The following is an 18,323-nucleotide window of genomic DNA, read 5'->3' as shown; positions in this document are numbered from 1 at the left end:
CCGGGAACAGATTCAGCATTCAAATTTCATTGGTTAACGGGCAGTGCCGCGGGGCGGGGCTATCTTTGAATTTCTCTCTCCGTCACAGGCTATTGAGCAACCGGCGCCGTTTTGTGATTTTAGGGACTTCTGGGGTGTATTTATAAAAACGTCATGAAACTAGTAAAGCTAACTAATTTAAGTTGTTCATAGTTACTCTCGTTTTTTATTTCATTTTAGTTAGTTTCACGTAAAGTTGGCGAAGAGAAGAATTATACCTCCGCGGGAAGCCCCACCTAAGTAAGTAAAGGCTGAACTACCGAGTGTTTTATTTACATTTGCCTACTTATTGTTAATTAACTTCATTTACTAGAAATTTCTATTACCTAATGATATTTTTCACACGACCATTAATTACTGATATTGTATACTGTAGACAACATTTTATCATTAACAATGGAGCATAAGGTTATGGCATCCTTAGTAACCCGTGTGAAAACATCTGAGAGCTTTATCTTTACTTTTCCTTGAACAACAAAACAGACCCCGACTGTTAAATGAAGATATTCTGCAAGTTTATTCACTTATACTCACAGTAACCTAAACCTGATCTGAGCAATTAGCTTAGTCACATAAGTATGTAGGTCTTTTAGAGGTTTAATCAGTTTTATTAAAAAAGCAATGAGAATGTAACCTTAACACACAATTAATTTCTCTGCACATGATCTGAACATGATCGTGGACACTGTTTAAGATCATTTTTTTTGTTGTTGTATACAAACACAAAACATTTTGTAAGCCAGAGTATGTCCCTCCATCGCCTAACACAGCTGGTTTCATCCTAGCTGAGCCAGAACCTATTTGTCCACCCCACACTTGCCAGTTGCTCTCAACCCTGCAGCCCTTTTATTTGAATGAAGGTCACATTAGGGGTGGACCTTGCCAGTTACAACCTGAACAGCATTTTAGAGTTGAATTCACTAGAATCCTGCTAGCTCAGTCTGTTGTGCTCACCAAGTGGTGCATGTGCTTCCCTCCTTCCATATGATTGACTCTATCCCTGGTTCATTTTGTCCTTCCTTGGACCACTTTTAGAAGGTACTTAACACTAGATACCAGGTGAATTTTGGAGATGCTCTGACATAGTCATCTTTCATCACAATTTGGCCCTTGTAAATGTTGCTCAGATCCTGCATGCTCATTTTTCCTGCTTCAAACACTAAACAATTCGGGAACCGATTGTGAACTTGCTGCTTAATATATCCTACTATTTGAATGGCGCCTTTGTACCAAGATAATGTTAGTTATGTTACCCGATAGTGGTTTTAATGTTATGACTGATCAGTGTATTGTAATGTGAATGTTATCATTCATGTTACAGCTTGAACTACCTGTGGTGTTAAATGAGAATAATGCACACATTCTGAAAGATTTGCACTGTGGTATGATGAGAGATAACACAACTGCCTATAAAACAGCTGAGCTGTCTGTTATCTTAAGGGGTGGGGACAACATACAGTCTGCTTTCTACGAAGATGAAAGGACATCAGCTATGACTTCAGAGATGAAAATATTCTGTATTAATCTTGGAAGAGTTATAAGATATAAGTTATAAGCACAGCCCAAACAATTTGAAATTCATTATTCTACAGTGAGAAATGTTATTTACAAATGCTGAGCTATGAAGGCAGCTGTGCTAATTATTCCAGAAGTGGTTGTCCCAGCAAATTCGGTCCAAGGTCAGACTGTTTAATGCTCAAAGAAAACACCAACAGCTATATCATGTGACCTACAGGTCTCAGTAAGCATGTCTCTCAAAGACTGAAAAAGTATGTTTTTCATGGTAGAGTGGCTAGGATTTTTTTTTAAAAACTTCTCTCCTAAAAGAATATGGCCATGACTTAAATTTGCATCACTGAAATCTGAAGAAAGCACAAAAGTTGAGGAATAGCATCATTTGGCCTGATGACACCAAGGAGGAGATGTTTGGTCATCAAGCATAGAGCCAGGTTTGGCCAAAATTAAACAGTGTTTTACTACAAACACCTCATACTAACTGGCAAGCTTGATGTTTTGTAAGGTTACGATTTGTGCTTGTTTTATATTCATGGGACCCTAGGAAAAATGCAGTCAATGACACAGTGAACTCCACTTTATAACAGTATTCTTGAGAATATGATGTTGAGGTGTATAGATTGGGGTGAGTTTAGTGTGAATGAAAGTGACAAAAACAGACGCTCTGGAGAGGCAACAGTAAGACAACCCCCAAAAAGGTAATGCTTTTGCAGGTGGTAGCCTGAGATAATTGCTCTCTTCTTCAGTGCTTATCAACTTGGCATTTGCCAGAGTCCACCAGAATTGGGAGGTCCACCATTGGCACCATGTTCTCTTCAAAAATAAAGGCAGGTTCACACTCAGCACATATGACACAGTCTGGAGACATTATGCTGGCATCAACCAGCAGGACTGGGTGGGTCAGTGGTAGACTGGGGAGGGATATCCTTGACCTCCACATGCTAGCCCATAGTACCCTTTCTCCTGTTGGGTGGCAGCATGAAATCTTCAGAGCCATTGGCAGAACTTACTCTGGCGCAGAGGGCCCTGGGCTCCTCTGATGCATGACAACCCCTGGCCTAGGTTTTTACTGCTAGGTTATTGCATGGTTAGTGTTGCATATACACTATATGACTAAATATTTTTGCGCACTTGGCCATAACACAAGTTTATGTTAAGTGATTATTACAAGTTGTGAAATGTCAGTCAGTGTTCAGTACACTTGAGCAAACCTGTCCATTACTGGCTGATATGAAGAAGTTGCTGAAAACTAGTTTGGAGTAAAAAATGTTCTTACTTGTATATTACTTCATTAGCAAAAATAAATAGCTTGACCTGAAAAAATTCATTAAATAGCAGTAAAATGAAGAAATCCAAGTTCTAGGACAAACTGAAACCACTGCCCAACTGTACATGTGCCCACTCTTTTCACCTGTGTAGCTGATGTTGCATGACATTACATAGCTAAGACTAGCAGAGAATATTTAAACTACAATCCAAAATGAGTCACACAATACAAGATAGAACCTGAGTGCTTTACAGTGTGCAATACCTGAAGTTCTCAGTCACAGTTTTGGGAATCCTATAGACTCTGTATGTTTGAGTTTTTCCCTGTTCTAGAAACATCTGTTTCAACTTGACAGAAAACTTCTGTGAAAGCATGTTACTGTAGTGAAAACTTTCTTTTTTTGCAACACAGGAGTGTATCAGAAAGGAGGAACTGTTTAAAACTAATAAGTTATTTTGGTGTAGGTGACACTTTTTCTTGCCCTCCTGTAGCAATGGGGTTGGTTTAAATTTTTGTGTACTGCCCATGCTTTTACCTGGACTATGTCCATTGTTGCTTGCATAATTGGTAGTGATGGTTAAATGCATTTTCACAAATAGAAAGCCTGCTTTGATTTAGCTTGGGCAAGCACAGTGGCATGTCACAATAAAATAATGCTCTAACACGCACTTGCACACAGCTTTGCATGTAGTTGCTGTTCAGTAATATTACTATTGTGCTCAGAACATGGCTTTACACACAGCATTTTGTGTTCTCTTCACAGAGGGAGTCTTGAAGACTACCCTTCACAGAGAGTCCTGAAGACTACCCTGGATAAACTCCTGGCACACACTCTCTCACGCGCACACACATACATGAACGCATTTACATACATCAAACCTAAAAGGAAACCAGCATCTGTGACAGTACGCATGGACTGGCCTCTGCTACAGACCTCTCAGAAGACTCAGGCATTGCAAACCTGAAACATCAGCTTCTTTCTTTCTTTCTTTCTTTCTTTCTTTCTTTCTTTCTTTCTTTCTTTCTTTCTTTCTTTCTTGCTTTCTTGCTTTCTTGCTTTCTTTCTGAACATAGTTTTCAGCATATTGCTGACATTTTTTTCTCCTTTGGTGGAATTTCTTAAAGATCTACTTGGGATCCCTTTATTTATTATGCAATTCAATGGCTAAAAATGTCTCACTGGCTAAAATGGAGGATGAGAAGAATTCCATTCCTATTGTTTGCTACAGGTAGGCATATCAGCATAATTTAATGTTGCATTAAATTAGCCTTTGTAGGCCTCATAGGTGAATAAAACTCATGTGGTTGTTAAGACAGTAGGAGATGAAACCATGCTGTATGAAGTTTATTAGTCTCCACACTGCACTGCATCATTGTAAATACATCTAGAGAACCTCATAGAAGAATTTGAATAAAGAAGTATATGCTCATATAGACTTTTTGTTGTGGGCATTTTAAAATAGATAAAAGACATCTATCCATTAGGTAGCTTTATCATGTGGATGAGGGTATATATATCAGAAAAGCACTTTGTCTGCTACCTGACCTTTATGGCCGATTGACTGTGTAAATCCACACATTTTACATACATTTCATATAAATGTTAAATAATATAAATGTTATTTATATTAGCATCTGAATGTATTTTTTGCTTGATTTACAGCTACTCACTTTGAGTATTACTGTTTATCTAGCATGTGTGTGCCCTAATAACAGATTATAGTGAAAAGATAGACATGATGAGATTATCTTAGAACGCTGAGCATGGCAGATTCTAGCTAAGACAAATGCAACTCCTGCCCTTCAATAAGGTGAAATGAACATAAGCTACTTGATATGTAGATTGAATATATATTTTCTAATTACTTTTTTTTAAAACATACTTCACTTGTATGAGCTTTTTTAAGTTAGTTGGACAGGTTGAGTTAGGTTGTCAGCTGAAGCTAATCATAACCACTACAAGCATTATAGATGTGCATCAGATGGCCTGTGTGTTGTGAATGTGTGAAAGACAGCAGGTAGGTTGGAAATAAATATCAAGGCTAATAATGCTGTTTAGTCATTAAAAAACGTTTCCTGATTTGTTAATAGTTTTATATGTATTGTTTTGTAAATAGTGAATAAAGTCATTAAAAGTAAACGTAAAGCATGCTAGTGATTGATATCGGTTTTTCCGCTGATGCCGATACTTTTTAGACTTAGTAGGCAGGATGATGTCAATTTACCCCCCAAAAGATAATATAATACATAGAACAATATAATAACAAATGAAAACACCAAGCATTTGCTGAGCTATTTATTTCACATATTCACTTTCCAGTTGAGCTACTTCGAAATATAAAAATATTTGCTACAGATTAATGATAATTTTTATATTATATTTTTTTACCAACTTTCCTTAAATATTTAATTAATATTGGGATTTGTAAGTACTTTGTGAATAAAATATAAAATGATATATATCTAGTTTGCAGTCTCTATGCCCAAGGATAGAAATGGTTGCAACTGAAGGTTAAATGTGTTTTAACTTTGACTTAAATCTGACTCTAATATGTTTAATGAAAGATCTGACTAAAATATAATATAATGAAATCAATTTCAACTAAATCTGACAGATGGAGGGATTTTGCTGTACTATTTGTTCTCTAGGAGGTCCTTCTATGGGGTGTTTCATCACTTTTGAAGGCAGTATGCAATTGCTACTGGGGAGAAAAGGGGTAACCTGAGCACTTTCATTAATCTGTCATGCTTAAAGCTTGATCAGGCAATTCAGATGACCTTAAAATTCTTGATACCAGAAAAAATGAATCTGACAGGCCTGTCAATTGGTCACCTGCTACATGAATACTTGCATTTTCCATGTTATGCACGCCGATTCTTATGGAATGCTTAAAAAATGGATGGGTATGCATTACAAGGTAAAGGCTAATGAAGTGGGCCCACTTACAATGATTAAATCACTGCAATGCATACCTTCTTGTGGCTCGTTGGCTTTTTAAAACTGCAACAAAAACTATATGGTAAACTCCACTGTTGATGTTTTTTTTGCAGTAAGCCTTTCTGTGACAGGTAGCAAGTACCAGAACTGAGAAACAGCCAGTGGGAGATGAAATTGAATTCAGACTGTTGAATTCAGTCCTGTCTTCTGTTTGTGTAGGAGAGTAAGCACAACACAGTTATAATGCTTCTGTAAGAGTGTATTTGAAATGTTGTAAGGGTGTTACAACTTTCCTGAAAGTTTGTCAGCTATACCAAACTGAAAAAAAATTGCTTACTTTTAGTAACAACATAAAACCATACTGGGGTAGTATTGCAACTTTGAATTAATTGTTTAGTTGGTAAGCATCTGAAATGTGCAATATAAGTTTTTTATGCAGATTCATAGCCTGATGCTGTCATCTTGTGGTGTAAAATGATGTTGCACATTGTATTGAACTGTAGCAACTCCTCTTGAATATGAACCGTTGTTGCTGAGGTGCCTTTTGATGCAAGTGTGACATTTTTTAACCAAATTTAATTTTTACATGTTTAACTGATGTAATTTAAATATCATATTTTATTATTTTTTATTAAATTTTATTATTTGATATCATGTGTAATTGTCTAGAAATTCCAGAGTGCAGCTTGATTATAACAAATTCAAGTGGACATTTAAAAAAAAAAAAAAAAAATCAAGCAGTCATGAATTACAGAGAATTAATTGATAGGTGGCAGACATATTGTCTATAAATTTCAATGTGTTTTTGGTTCACAATCTGCTGAATAGTTTGCCACCAGGTTTGTGAAGATTGGTCAAAATCACAGTTCTGTTTGCAAAAGTGCATTTTGAATATTGTGCAAATTAGCAAAAAGTCCTCCATAAATATGTGGGTGGGGTATAAGAAAATTACAAAAGGATTCCAGCACCTTCAGTGCCTGGACCCCAAATAATTATACCATATTATTTGAAATACAAATGGAACAAAACACAATTATACTCACCATGTTTATTCAAGAGATGAACATAAACAATGCACAACAAGGAAATGCATTTTATTATAGCATGTACATAGATTGACACCTATACTCTCAACAGATACAGTTTTGTAACGTACATTTTATTGTGTGTGGAATACACACTGCTTCTGTGGTTCAGGTAGTTCCAATGTTTTAAAATAGCATGCCGCTTTGTCTCAGCTTTGAATATGCTGTTGAATATGTATCGTAGCCACATGCTTACATTTTACAAGTGGTTAGCTAATCTTTCTTAATATTTTACTTGTTTAGAGATATGATTAGGGAATTGTCAGTACAATATATAATAATTGTTATATTAGACTGTACAGACTGTAACTTCTGTAATAACGTTGTCCTGGAAGCTTCCCGAAACACATTTTACATCATCTGTTACAATCGCTGATTCTTTAGACTATAACTAGGTTCACAGCTGCTGCTAGTGCTTTATGAACTTTTGGCCTTTCCCTGCAGGATGGAGGCTTCCTGTCTGGAGCTGGCTCTGGAGGGAGAGCGTCTGTGTAAGGAGGGTGATTACAGTGCAGGTATACCATTCTTCCAGGCAGCCATGCAGGTGGGGACAGAGGATCTGTTGGTGCTGAGTGCCATCTATAGTCAACTAGGCAATGCCTACTTCCACCTACGTGACTACACCAAGGCTTTAGAGTATCATCACCATGACCTAACTTTAACCAGGTACATCTTTTTACATATTAATTGTGGTAATAATCTCACCTTTATCAGTGAATGTAATTACACAAATTATAACACAATTTTTATTGTTTTGTTTTGTTATCACTAAAACACTGATAATCTATTCACAAAAGGCTTGACTAAACAAAAATGTTTAGAGCCTAAACTTACAAAATAAGACCTGAACACTTATTGTAAGGCTGCTCCATAATTGCAGGGCTTTGTAAGGGAAAGCTCCGCCCCTGCTTTAGCAGTCACTATTTGAGGTACCAGTAAAGAGCCAGTAAAGTAGACATGGTGGTTGATAAAAAAAAATGTTCTGAGGTACTGTGGCCTTTCTTTCTTTCTTTCTTTCTTTCTTTCTTTCTTTCTTTCTAGTAACACTCCCTCTTTATCTATCTGTATCACTCCATCTCTATATCTGTTTTTTAATGAGTTACTGTCTTCACCTGTATCACTCTTTCTCCATTTCTTTTTCTATAAATAATGCTGTCTCAACACATAGCAACTAGTCAGAACATCCTTGCAACCACCAAGCAATGACATAGAAGCATTTGTGTGACCTACCAGAACACCCTTTCCATCTATCCAAGACCATCTATCCATGTTTGCTAGGAAGCAAGCTTACATTATGCTAACTGCTGTGTGAGAATGGATAGAATTGCCCACTTTACAAGTTAGTGACTTAACATTATGCTAAACAGTCTATGTAAATTATAAAATTAACATTGTTTGTGCTCTATCTCTTGTATATTGGGTTATTTTCACAAAGCATATACACACAATAAATGTCAACAAATTTCTGAAATTAATCATAATGTGTGAAGTGACCTGAAGTTTATACAATTTTAATGGATTATTATTATTTTAAATTTATTTATTTATTCTATTTGTCTGTTTATTTATTTATTTATTGCAACAAAGAGTGGGACTGTATTGCCAAGTTGAGATGTGGCACACTAATAGATCTTCCCAAAAGAGACTCAGTGGTGTATTAAAATCAGAAGGTGCCCAACAAAGTATTAGTTTAGGGATGTTCACTCCCCAAAAACATATAGACTATATTGATCAGTTTCACTGGTGATTTTCTTTTAGAATGACTGGGGATCTGCTTGGCGAAGCCAAAGCCAGTGGCAACCTAGGAAACACGCTAAGGGTGTTGGGTCGTTTTGAAGAAGCAATAATCTTCTGCCAGAGGCATCTAGACATCTACATAGATATTGGGGACAAGGTTAGCACATCACATCTTTACTGAACATGTTACTATTCTGACTGTATTAATGCAAATAGTTTATGTATTTACCTTTTCCATGGTATGTATGTAGAATGTGTGTGTGTGTGTGTGAGAGAGAGAGAAAATGTATTATGTTAGCTTTACAACCCATGTAGGCGCTATAGACCCAAATGTAATTTAATATACAAACAAATAAAAAACTGTAAGAAACATCTCAATATTTAACTTGTTACTCTACTGACTTTCTCATCTAGAGCCAACGATTATTACTAATATGTTCATTTATACTTTAAGCATGAGCTAATTATTATCTGTATTCAGTATCTGTATTCAACAACAAATAAATTACTGATCATAATTCTTTTCAAAGAGATGCTCAGTGAGGGTTTTTTTTTTTGATTGCTTGTTTTTGTGAAATATTATCTGGGTTTTTTTGTATACTGTAAAACTGCCTCAGCCTGGAATAACTTGCATAGTGCTGTGTTGTGCTGCCTACAGAATTTTCCCTATAATTTTATGTTCTACAGCGGAATAGAGGCCTGCTTTGAACTTTTGAATTTCTGCTACTGGTTCAGTAAATAACTAGTGGAATATAAAAATCCAAGTTGATAAATGTTTTGGTTTTTCAGGCTAATTAATTCCACCCTAATGAACTGTATTTTATTTTACTTGTAAAGTCTGTTCAGATGTAGTTTAATGCTGATGCAGTTTAATCTTTAATTTTGTCTGGTGTGTGTGTGGCAGGTGGGACAAGCCAGAGCTCTGTATAACTTTGGGAATGTGTACCATGCTAAAGGAAAAAGTGTCTGTAGCAATGACTCAGAACCTGGAAACTTCCCAGAAAAAGTCACCGCATCACTTAAAAAAGCAGCAGACTATTACGAGTTAGTGTCTTTTGTGTTTCAACATTTTATTAAAGTAAATATAAATAGCAGACTAATTTTTGTATCTGTGACATTATTGTTTTGTTGGCTCATTCCAAATGCTTACAGGGAGAATTTGTGCATCCTGAAGGAGCTGGGAGATCGAGCAGCTCAGGGCCGCACCTATGGAAACCTGGGAAACACTCACTATCTGCTCAGCAACTTCTGCAATGCTGTGGCCTCCCACCAACAGGTGATTTTGCCCGTGTTTGTGATATATGTACCAGTGAACCTTTCACAATTTGAGCCTGATAAATCCAGCCATCGATACCTTAGAATATATATATATATATATATATATATATATATATATATATATATATATATATTATAAATTATTATTGTAATTATTACAATTTATATATATATATATATATATATAAAACTTCCAACCACAAACGTAAATGTATTTTATTGGATTTATGTGATAGACCAACACAAAGTGGCACATAATTGTGAAGTAGAAGAAAAGTAATAAATGGTTTTCAAAATTTTTTACAAGTAAATATCTGAAAAGTGTGGTGTGTATTTGTATTCAGCCCCTCTGAGTCAATACTTTGTAGAACCACCTTTTGCTACAGCTACATGTCTCTACCAGCTCAGTCAGATTGGATGGAGAGCGTCTGTGAACAGCAATTTTTGAGAAGAATTCTTGCCACAGATTCTCAATTGGATTTAGGTCTGGACTTTGACTGAGCCATTCTAGCATGAATCTGCTTTGATCTAAACCATTCTGTTGTAGCTCTGGCTACATGTTTAGGGTTGTTGTCCTGCTGGAAGGTAAACTTCCACCCCAGTTTCAAGTCTTTTGCAAACTCTAACAGGTTTTCTCTCTATTTGGCCCCATCCATATTCCCATCAACTCTGACCAGCTTCCCTGTCCCTGCTGAAGAAAAGCATCCCCACAACAAGATCCGTCACCACCATGTTTCACAATGGAGATGGTGTGTTCAGGGTGATGTGCAGTGTTAGTTTTCTGCCACACATAGCGTTTTGCATTTAGGCCAAAAAGTTCAATTTTTGTCTCATCTGACCAGAGCACCTTTCACATGTTTCCTTTGGCTTTCTTTCAACAATGGCTTTCTTCTTGCCACTCTTCCATAAAGGCCAGATTTGTGGAGTGCATGACTAATAGTTGTCCTGTGGACAGATTCTCCCACCTGCAGGATCTCTGCAGCTCCTCCAGAGTTAGCATTGGCCACTTGGCTGCTTCTCTGATTAATGCTCTCCTTGCATGGCCTGTCAGTTTAGGTAGATGGCCATGGCTTGGTAGGTTTGCAGTTGTGCCATACTATTTCCATTTTCGGATGATGGATTGAACAGTGCTCTGTGAGATGTTCAAAGCTAGGGAAATTTTTTTATAAACTAACCCTTTAACTTCTTTAAACTTTTCCCTGACCTGTCTGATGTGTTCCTTGGGCTTCATGATGCTGTTTGTTTACTAATGTTCTCTAACAAACCTCTGAGGGTTTTCACAGCTGTATTTATACTGAGATTACACACAGACTCTATTTACCAATTAGGTGACTTCTAAGGAAATTGGATTCACTGGATTTTATTCAGGGGCATCAGAGTAAAGGGGGCTGAATACAAATGATGCCACACTTTTCAGATTTTTATTTGTAAAAAATTTTGAAAGCCATTCCTTTCACTTCAGAATTATGTGCTTCTTTATGTTGGTCTTTCACATAAAATCCCCAATAAAATACATTTATGTTTGTGGTTGTAACATTACAAAATAAATATATATTCCAAGGTGACAATGAAAAAAAAAAAAAGACTGGTCCAGGGATTATGAGAAATCATTTCACACGTGGATTGGCCACCATAGTCCAAACCTTAACCCCACTGATGGGCACCTTTTGGCATCTCTGTATATATCAACAGCTGATCATTTGCTTTCAAAAAGACTAAAGAGTCTAAATAAAATAAACCCAAATAAAGGAATATAAGTGGTACAGTTTAAATGCTTGCTATTTTCAGCAGTAGCATATATTCCAATTTGAAACTCATTAATATTTTTTGAGGACTTACAAATGTGTTATAGAATGAATGGTATTAACTGAATACGCTCTAGTGGGCATTGCTGATTTTTCTTTTTGTTTACCCCCAACCCCACCCCCACCCTCGCCCCCTTTAGCGGCTCCTCATTGCAAAAGAGTTTGGTGATCTGCCAGCAGAGCGAAGGGCCTACTGTAACCTTGGAAATGCCCACATTTTTCTGGGAGATTTTGAGAAGGCAGCTGAGCATTACAAGTGAATCTACACTTATTTACATATTGCCTGTTTTTTAGTTTTATCCTAACCAATACATCTATATTCTCTTGACTATTGTTAATGCTACTTAATCCTTCTAATGAAAACTATTTACTTTCTTTCTTTTCTGTTTGTGCTAAATTAACTAAAATTACTAAATTAACAACATTTTAAGCATTGCTATGAATCTGTCTGATTAGTCCTTTATTCTCATTAGTATGTTATTCTTATATTTGTTCTATGACTTGGATTACTTTATTTATTATGTATGGCTTGACAGAGCTGGAAGTACTGGAACCATAGTGCTATTGCTGGAATTTTCTTCTCCTTTTTTTCTTCTTCTTTGTGAATCGTGAAGACCAAAACATAAGTCATGGAGACTTGAAACTTGGTCAACAGATAGTACCCTACCACCACTCAAGATGAGCCAATTCAGCAATAAAACTAACACAAAGCCATGCCCCTGAGTACCCTTCGAATGGCCTTATATTCAGTAATTTTATTTAATTCTTTTAGCATTTTTAGAGGTCTCTGTCAAGCCATCATCAAAGTTCATCCATGATCTTTAGCCTTCTAGTTCTTTCTTCTGGCAGTATTTGTTGATTATGTTGTAAATGTTTGTGTTATATTTGTTTAAATTGTTTTTCCAGGAGAGCTCTTCAGCTGGCAAGGCAGCTGAGGGATCAGGCAGTGGAGGCTCAAGCCTGCTACAGTCTAGGCAATACCTATACTCTACTACAGGATTATGAGAGAGCTATAGACTATCACCTCAAACACCTCATTATTGCCCAGGACCTTGGTGACAGGTACATGCAAACACACACCATCCATTAACACCAGTCAGATACGATTCTTAACAGATGTATGGATGCAGCCACAGCACTTTAATAAAGACACATTGATGTTTCATTTCATCAGTTATAAATAACTTCTAACACATCTGAAGAATTTAAGGAAAACTTTTTACTTCAGTTGAATTAATATTTAGCAGTACTTGGTATTTGTTTTAATAATAATAAAAATTATTATTGTTATTATTATTTTTATTATTACACTTGTTGACTAGACCAACCAGATTTTAGATGATAGTGTAGTGGATACCTTTGTTATCTAAACTATAGATATATATTTACAGACATGAAATTACAACTAATCACTGCTTGTACTACTTTGTGTAAATATTTATATGCTTATGTCTACGTGTGTGTGTGTTAGGGTTGGTGAAGGTCGTGCCTGCTGGAGTTTAGGTAATGCACACACAGCTCTTGGGAATCATGACCAGGCCATGCACTTTGCTGAAAGACATCTGGAAATCTCTAACGAGGTACACACAAGTTCTTTTGTCCAAGTTTACTAGAAGTGGTAGTGGTAAATAGTTGAAAAAAAGTCTAAAAATTGTTCAATTTCAAAATAGCTAACATCTTGCTTGGCAAATTACATATTCAAAAGTTATAAAATTGAGTTGTTTTATGTATTTATGACAAGGGTATTTAGACAAATTACTTGGAATCCCTTGGGAAACCCATTGCTCATCTAAAAAATTCAGTCTCACTGTTGCTGAGATATTGCTTTCGCTTCTTGATTGGTGACTTCATCAGATTAATTTGTAAATTGTGGATGAAAAAAAGTCTGAGAAGGACGTTTGAGTAGGACCTTCTTTACCAAATTTCATTGTACAATATTTGTAGGAAAATAAACAAAAACACAGCCTATTAAAATTTGAATTGAATTGACTTGAATCCCTTAAATAAATAAATAAATAAATAAAACCCTGCACATTCAAGCGAATCAATAGTAGCAAGAATCTTGAATTAATGCTGAGGGGTTGAGAAGTTAAGAGCAATTTTACAAATACATTAATACTTCACACATCCACGAGGTTACATTCCAGGACCCATCGCGAATGACGGGGTTTCGCAGATGTGTGGTGGAATCACTAAAAATGCTAATAATGTACTGTAAATGTAGAGTTTAAACCCTAAATATGACCCCAATCATGCTCCCAAAACACTTTAATTTCATTTAAAAGTTAGCTTAATACATTATCCTTTAAAAAAGAAATAAATGTTTGACGTAAAAATAGAGTATAGTATCGCCTGTATAAAAACCAAGGGAAAAATCACTGAGATCACTTATTCACACTTACGGAATATATGTGCGTGTTGAACTGAGCACAAGGTGCAGGGAGATGAACTCACGACATCACGCATACAAAGCATCATAGCTACCAGCCAATCAGCAGCTAGGTAAAACTGTTAATGCTCCGTGATTGGCTACTTCCACCCCTTCCAGCCAATAGCATGTAGTAATGGCTGTACTGTGCATACGTGATATCAGCGACGTTTGATATCATTAAAATAACAATTATATTTTATTTATATTGATATTTTGTTGATTTTACTTTTATATTTATATTACTAAATTAATAAACTAAATTTTTCTTAATAATTTTGCATTAAAATGCATGAAAATGTATAAATGGCCACGAAATTAGCCGTAAACACTTTTGCAGGATTTTCGCGGGTCTTCGAAAAATTCACGGATGCAAATTAGTTAGGTTCCAAAGAAAAGTTTGTGGATCAGTGAAGTCGCGAATCGTGAGATGCGGTTCTGCAAGGTATTGCTGTATATGAATTATAGCTTCATCTAAAGGTGAATTTAGATACAACCTATTGGAGAAGCTGAGAACAGGTGCTTCACTTTTTTTTCCAAAGTTTAATCAGGAAACAGTGGAGATATGGTTTCACTGTCAAATTCATTTGCAGGTTATGAATGAAAAAACAATATTGGGATAGTCTCATGCTGTGATTCAAATTTGGTGATGATTGGAAAGTTTGTAGAAGAAGTGGAAAAATGGTGGATCCATTTCCATTTCCAAATCCAGTGTAGTGGTAGTTGACCATAGTTGCCTGTGCTTCCTCAGAAATTGTTATTTAACCTTAGCCCCATCTCCATGCATGATCACAACACAAACTTTGCATATGGCACCAGAATGGTTACCTGTAAATGCTTTTCAGGTTGCAACCTTAATGAGTTAAAGCTGTATAAATAAGTTATTGTAGTGGCTCACAACCAGAACCAACGTCAGTTTGATCAGATTAGTTCTTGAGAAAAAGATATGACTTTAAATCCGCTCCCTATTTCTAACCATACCTCCAACTTTGTTTATGACCTCATAATTTTATCATGTTCATGACTTGATTATTTTTATGACTAAAGTTTGAGTAAAGCCATTCAAGCACTCATGATTTACAGTTCTTTGAGTAAATTGGGCTCTGTCTCATTTTAATTGATGGACAGCCATATTGTTTACAAATTTCAAAATGTTTTGTATCACTTTTAAGTTTTCTTCCAATTAACCTGACACCAATTTGGTGTAGATTTGTCTATAAGCCTAGGATTAATGTGGAAAAGTAAATTTAAATGCATTGAGCTGGGCCAAGTGTTTCCAGAAGCAGTTTTGTTGAGGTTTACACACTCCTGAGTAGTCTGACATCAGTTTTGTCAATATTAGGCAAAACCTTGGTTTAGCATATTTTGTAAATGATCTCGCATGTTAAATATCCAAGATTCAAGATTCAAGAAGCTTTATTGTCATTTCAACCACATATAGCTGACACAGTACATAGTGAAATGAAACAACGTTTCTCCAGGACCTGGTGCTACATAAACATACAACAAGTTCAACACAAAAACAACACCACAGAGCTAGGACAGAAGTTTGTCTTAGCCACGTAAAGTGCACAGTGTGCAGCTAGGAGCAAACGGAGCATAGACAAGACAATGAATACAAGAAAGACAACACAAAAGAACACAGGACACTTAGCGCCGAAAAGAAAGAAAAGAACATGTGTAATGGAATGTAAGTGAAAATAAAATAAGATAAAGTGAAATTATGCAAAGTATTGTGCAAAAATATTGTGCAAAAATACACAGCAGCGGTTGAGGTAGTGCAAATAGAAATAAACTTAAATATAACTATAGCAGCGGATGACAGGTTGAGGTAGTGCAATAAGTAATGAACAATATAAATTATGTGTGCGTGTGTGTGTGCGTGTCCACACAGTCAAGAGAGAGTGTGTGTGTATATGTGTGTGAGAGAGACAGAGAGTTAGTATACAGTTCAGTCCTGAGTGTGTGTGTGTGTGTGTGTGTGAGAGAGAGTGTAGAACAGTTCAGTCCTGGGTGTTGAGGAGCCTGATGGCTTGAGGAAAGAAACTGTTACACAGTCTGGTTGTGAGGGCCCGAATGCTCCGGTACCTCTTTCGAGATGGCAGGAGGGTGAAGAGTGTGTGTGAGGGGTGTGTGGGGTCAGCCACAATGCTGTTAGCTTTGCGGATGCAGCGTGCGGTGTAAATGTCCGTGATAGAGGGGAGAGAGACTCCAATGATCTTCTCAGCTGTCCTCACTATCCGCTGAAGGGTCTTGCGATCCGAGACGGTGCAGTTGCCAAACCAGGCAGTGATGCAGCTGCTCAGGATACTCTCGATGGTCCCTCTGTAGAACACAGTCAGGATGGGGGAAGGGAGATGGGCTTTCCTCAGCCTCCTCAGGAAGTAGAGGCGCTGCTGGGCTTTTTTGGTGATGGAGCTGGTGTTGAGTGACCAGGTGAAGTTCTCCGCCAGATGGACACCAAGGAATTTGGTGCTCTTGACGATCTCCACCGAGGATCTATCGATGGACAGCGGAGGATGGTCACTCTGTGCTCTCCTGAAGTCAACAACCATCTCTTTGGTCTTGTCGACGTTCAGGGAGGGGTTGTTGGCTCTGCACCAGGCTGTTAGATGTTGCACCTCCTCTCTGTATGCTGACTCGTCGTTCTTGCTGATGAGACCCACCACGGATGTGGTTGGAGCTGTGCATTGCTGCACAGTTGTGAGTCGGCAGAGTGAACAGCAATGGACTGAGCACACAGCCCTGAGGAGCTCCAGTGCTCAGTGTGGTGGTGCTGGAGATACTGTTCCCGATCCGGACTGACTGAGGTCTCCCAGTCAGGAAATCCAGGATCCAGTTGCAGAGAGAGGTGTTCAGGCCCAGGAGACTCAGCTTCTCAATCAGCTGCTGAGGGATGATTGTGTTGAATGCTGAACTGAAATCTATGAACAGCATTTGAACGTAGGAGTCCTTACAGTCCAGGTGTGTTAGGGCCAGATGGAGGGTTATGGTGATGGCGTCGTCCGTGGAACGGTTAGGACGATACGCAAACTGCAAGGGGTCCAGCGAGGGTGGTAGCTGTGACTTGAGTATATCCCAAAAGAGTATATCCCAAAAGAATAAGAAAGAGAATATCCCAAAAGGGAGGCAAATTTGTATGCAAATGCCATGCCAAACTATTTTAGGACTATATGTTTTAAATGTGAATGAACTTTCACTGTGCACCTTATTTTCAAGTTATTGAGTTGTTTTTCAAAGTCAAAGTCAAAGTAGCTTTATTGTCACTTCAACCATATATAGCAGATGCAGTACACAGTGAAGTGAAACAACGTTCCTCCTAGACCAGAGGTGCTACACATAACACAAAGTACAGTGACGCAGACAAACATAGAGCTATGACATAGAGATAAAAAAATTAAACTATAATTTAAAAATTTAAATTAAACTAAAAAATTAAACTATACTTAAGGTGCAATCTTTAAGAACTAGACATACAACAGAAGTGCACAGGAAGGCAAGACAAGACAGTGCAGACAAACAACATAACATAACGTGTGCATTAACATGAATAGAGCTCCCCCAGTGGCCAATTTCATTAAGATTTACAGTGGTACCTTGGTCCTCAACCACCCCTGTGTTCGAATTTTCGGTATTCGATTCGAATTTTCGAGTCAATTTGACCTGGGTGTACAAAAATATTTTCGGTGTACGACTCGATCGTCAGGAATGCCGGTTCTTGTTTCATACAGGATTGCACCGAATATTGAATAACGAATTTTCATTTAGGGGGGCTCAGCCGAAGTAGTGAGAGTGCTGAGGGGGGGCTCAGCTTAAGTAGTGAGAGTGCTGAGGGAGAGGCGGCAGCAGCAGCAGGTACCAGTGTGGTACAAGTAGCCAATCAGCATAATTGCAGGTGTCCCATTTACACATTACAAGTGCTCTGACACACTCATGATGGTTTCCCCTTTACGACAGTTAGCCACTTTTATCCAGAAAGGCAGGCCGCTCAGGTGCTTGTTCAGTCACTTGTCATTTCAAGACTGGACCTATGCAAATTGCTCTTGGCAGGTCTCAGTGTCTCAGTGCAATTCAACTTCTGCAAATGATCCAAATTGCAGCTGTACGCCTTCCATTGAACCTTCCAAAGTTCTAGCACACCACCCCATTGCTGTGCTTGCTCCATTGGCATCCAGTAGCTGCATGCATCAGATTTAAAACACTGATCCTTGCCTACTCAGCCAAAAATGGA

The 18,323-nt window shown here is 37.4% G+C and overlaps 1 protein-coding gene across 4 annotated transcripts in view; it reads left to right on the top strand.

Moving 5' to 3' along the window:
• Positions 1-62: 62 nt before the first annotated feature.
• The window catches only part of LOC131370945 (G-protein-signaling modulator 2-like), a 30,329-nt gene continuing 12,068 nt past the window's right edge, over positions 63-18,323 (top strand). The window contains exons 1-9 of one of the 4 annotated variants that reach the window (XM_058418568.1): positions 63-279; positions 3,585-4,050; positions 7,289-7,510; positions 8,603-8,738; positions 9,486-9,625; positions 9,734-9,857; positions 11,805-11,920; positions 12,571-12,726; positions 13,136-13,244. In XM_058418568.1, the coding sequence (XP_058274551.1) occupies positions 3,983-4,050; positions 7,289-7,510; positions 8,603-8,738; positions 9,486-9,625; positions 9,734-9,857; positions 11,805-11,920; positions 12,571-12,726; positions 13,136-13,244 (1,071 nt within the window). In that variant the 5' untranslated portion in view covers positions 63-279; positions 3,585-3,982. Of the gene's footprint in view, positions 280-3,584; positions 4,051-5,744; positions 5,983-7,288; positions 7,511-8,602; positions 8,739-9,485; positions 9,626-9,733; positions 9,858-11,804; positions 11,921-12,570; positions 12,727-13,135; positions 13,245-18,323 lie in introns of those variants that run through there. The other 3 variants (XM_058418569.1, XM_058418570.1, XM_058418571.1) reach the window with 3 other exon arrangements.

This window comes from Hemibagrus wyckioides, linkage group LG20, assembly GCF_019097595.1.
Source record: "Hemibagrus wyckioides isolate EC202008001 linkage group LG20, SWU_Hwy_1.0, whole genome shotgun sequence".
Classification (NCBI taxonomy): Eukaryota; Metazoa; Chordata; class Actinopteri; order Siluriformes; family Bagridae; genus Hemibagrus; species Hemibagrus wyckioides.
This window is presented reverse-complemented; position numbering and strand designations above follow the sequence as displayed.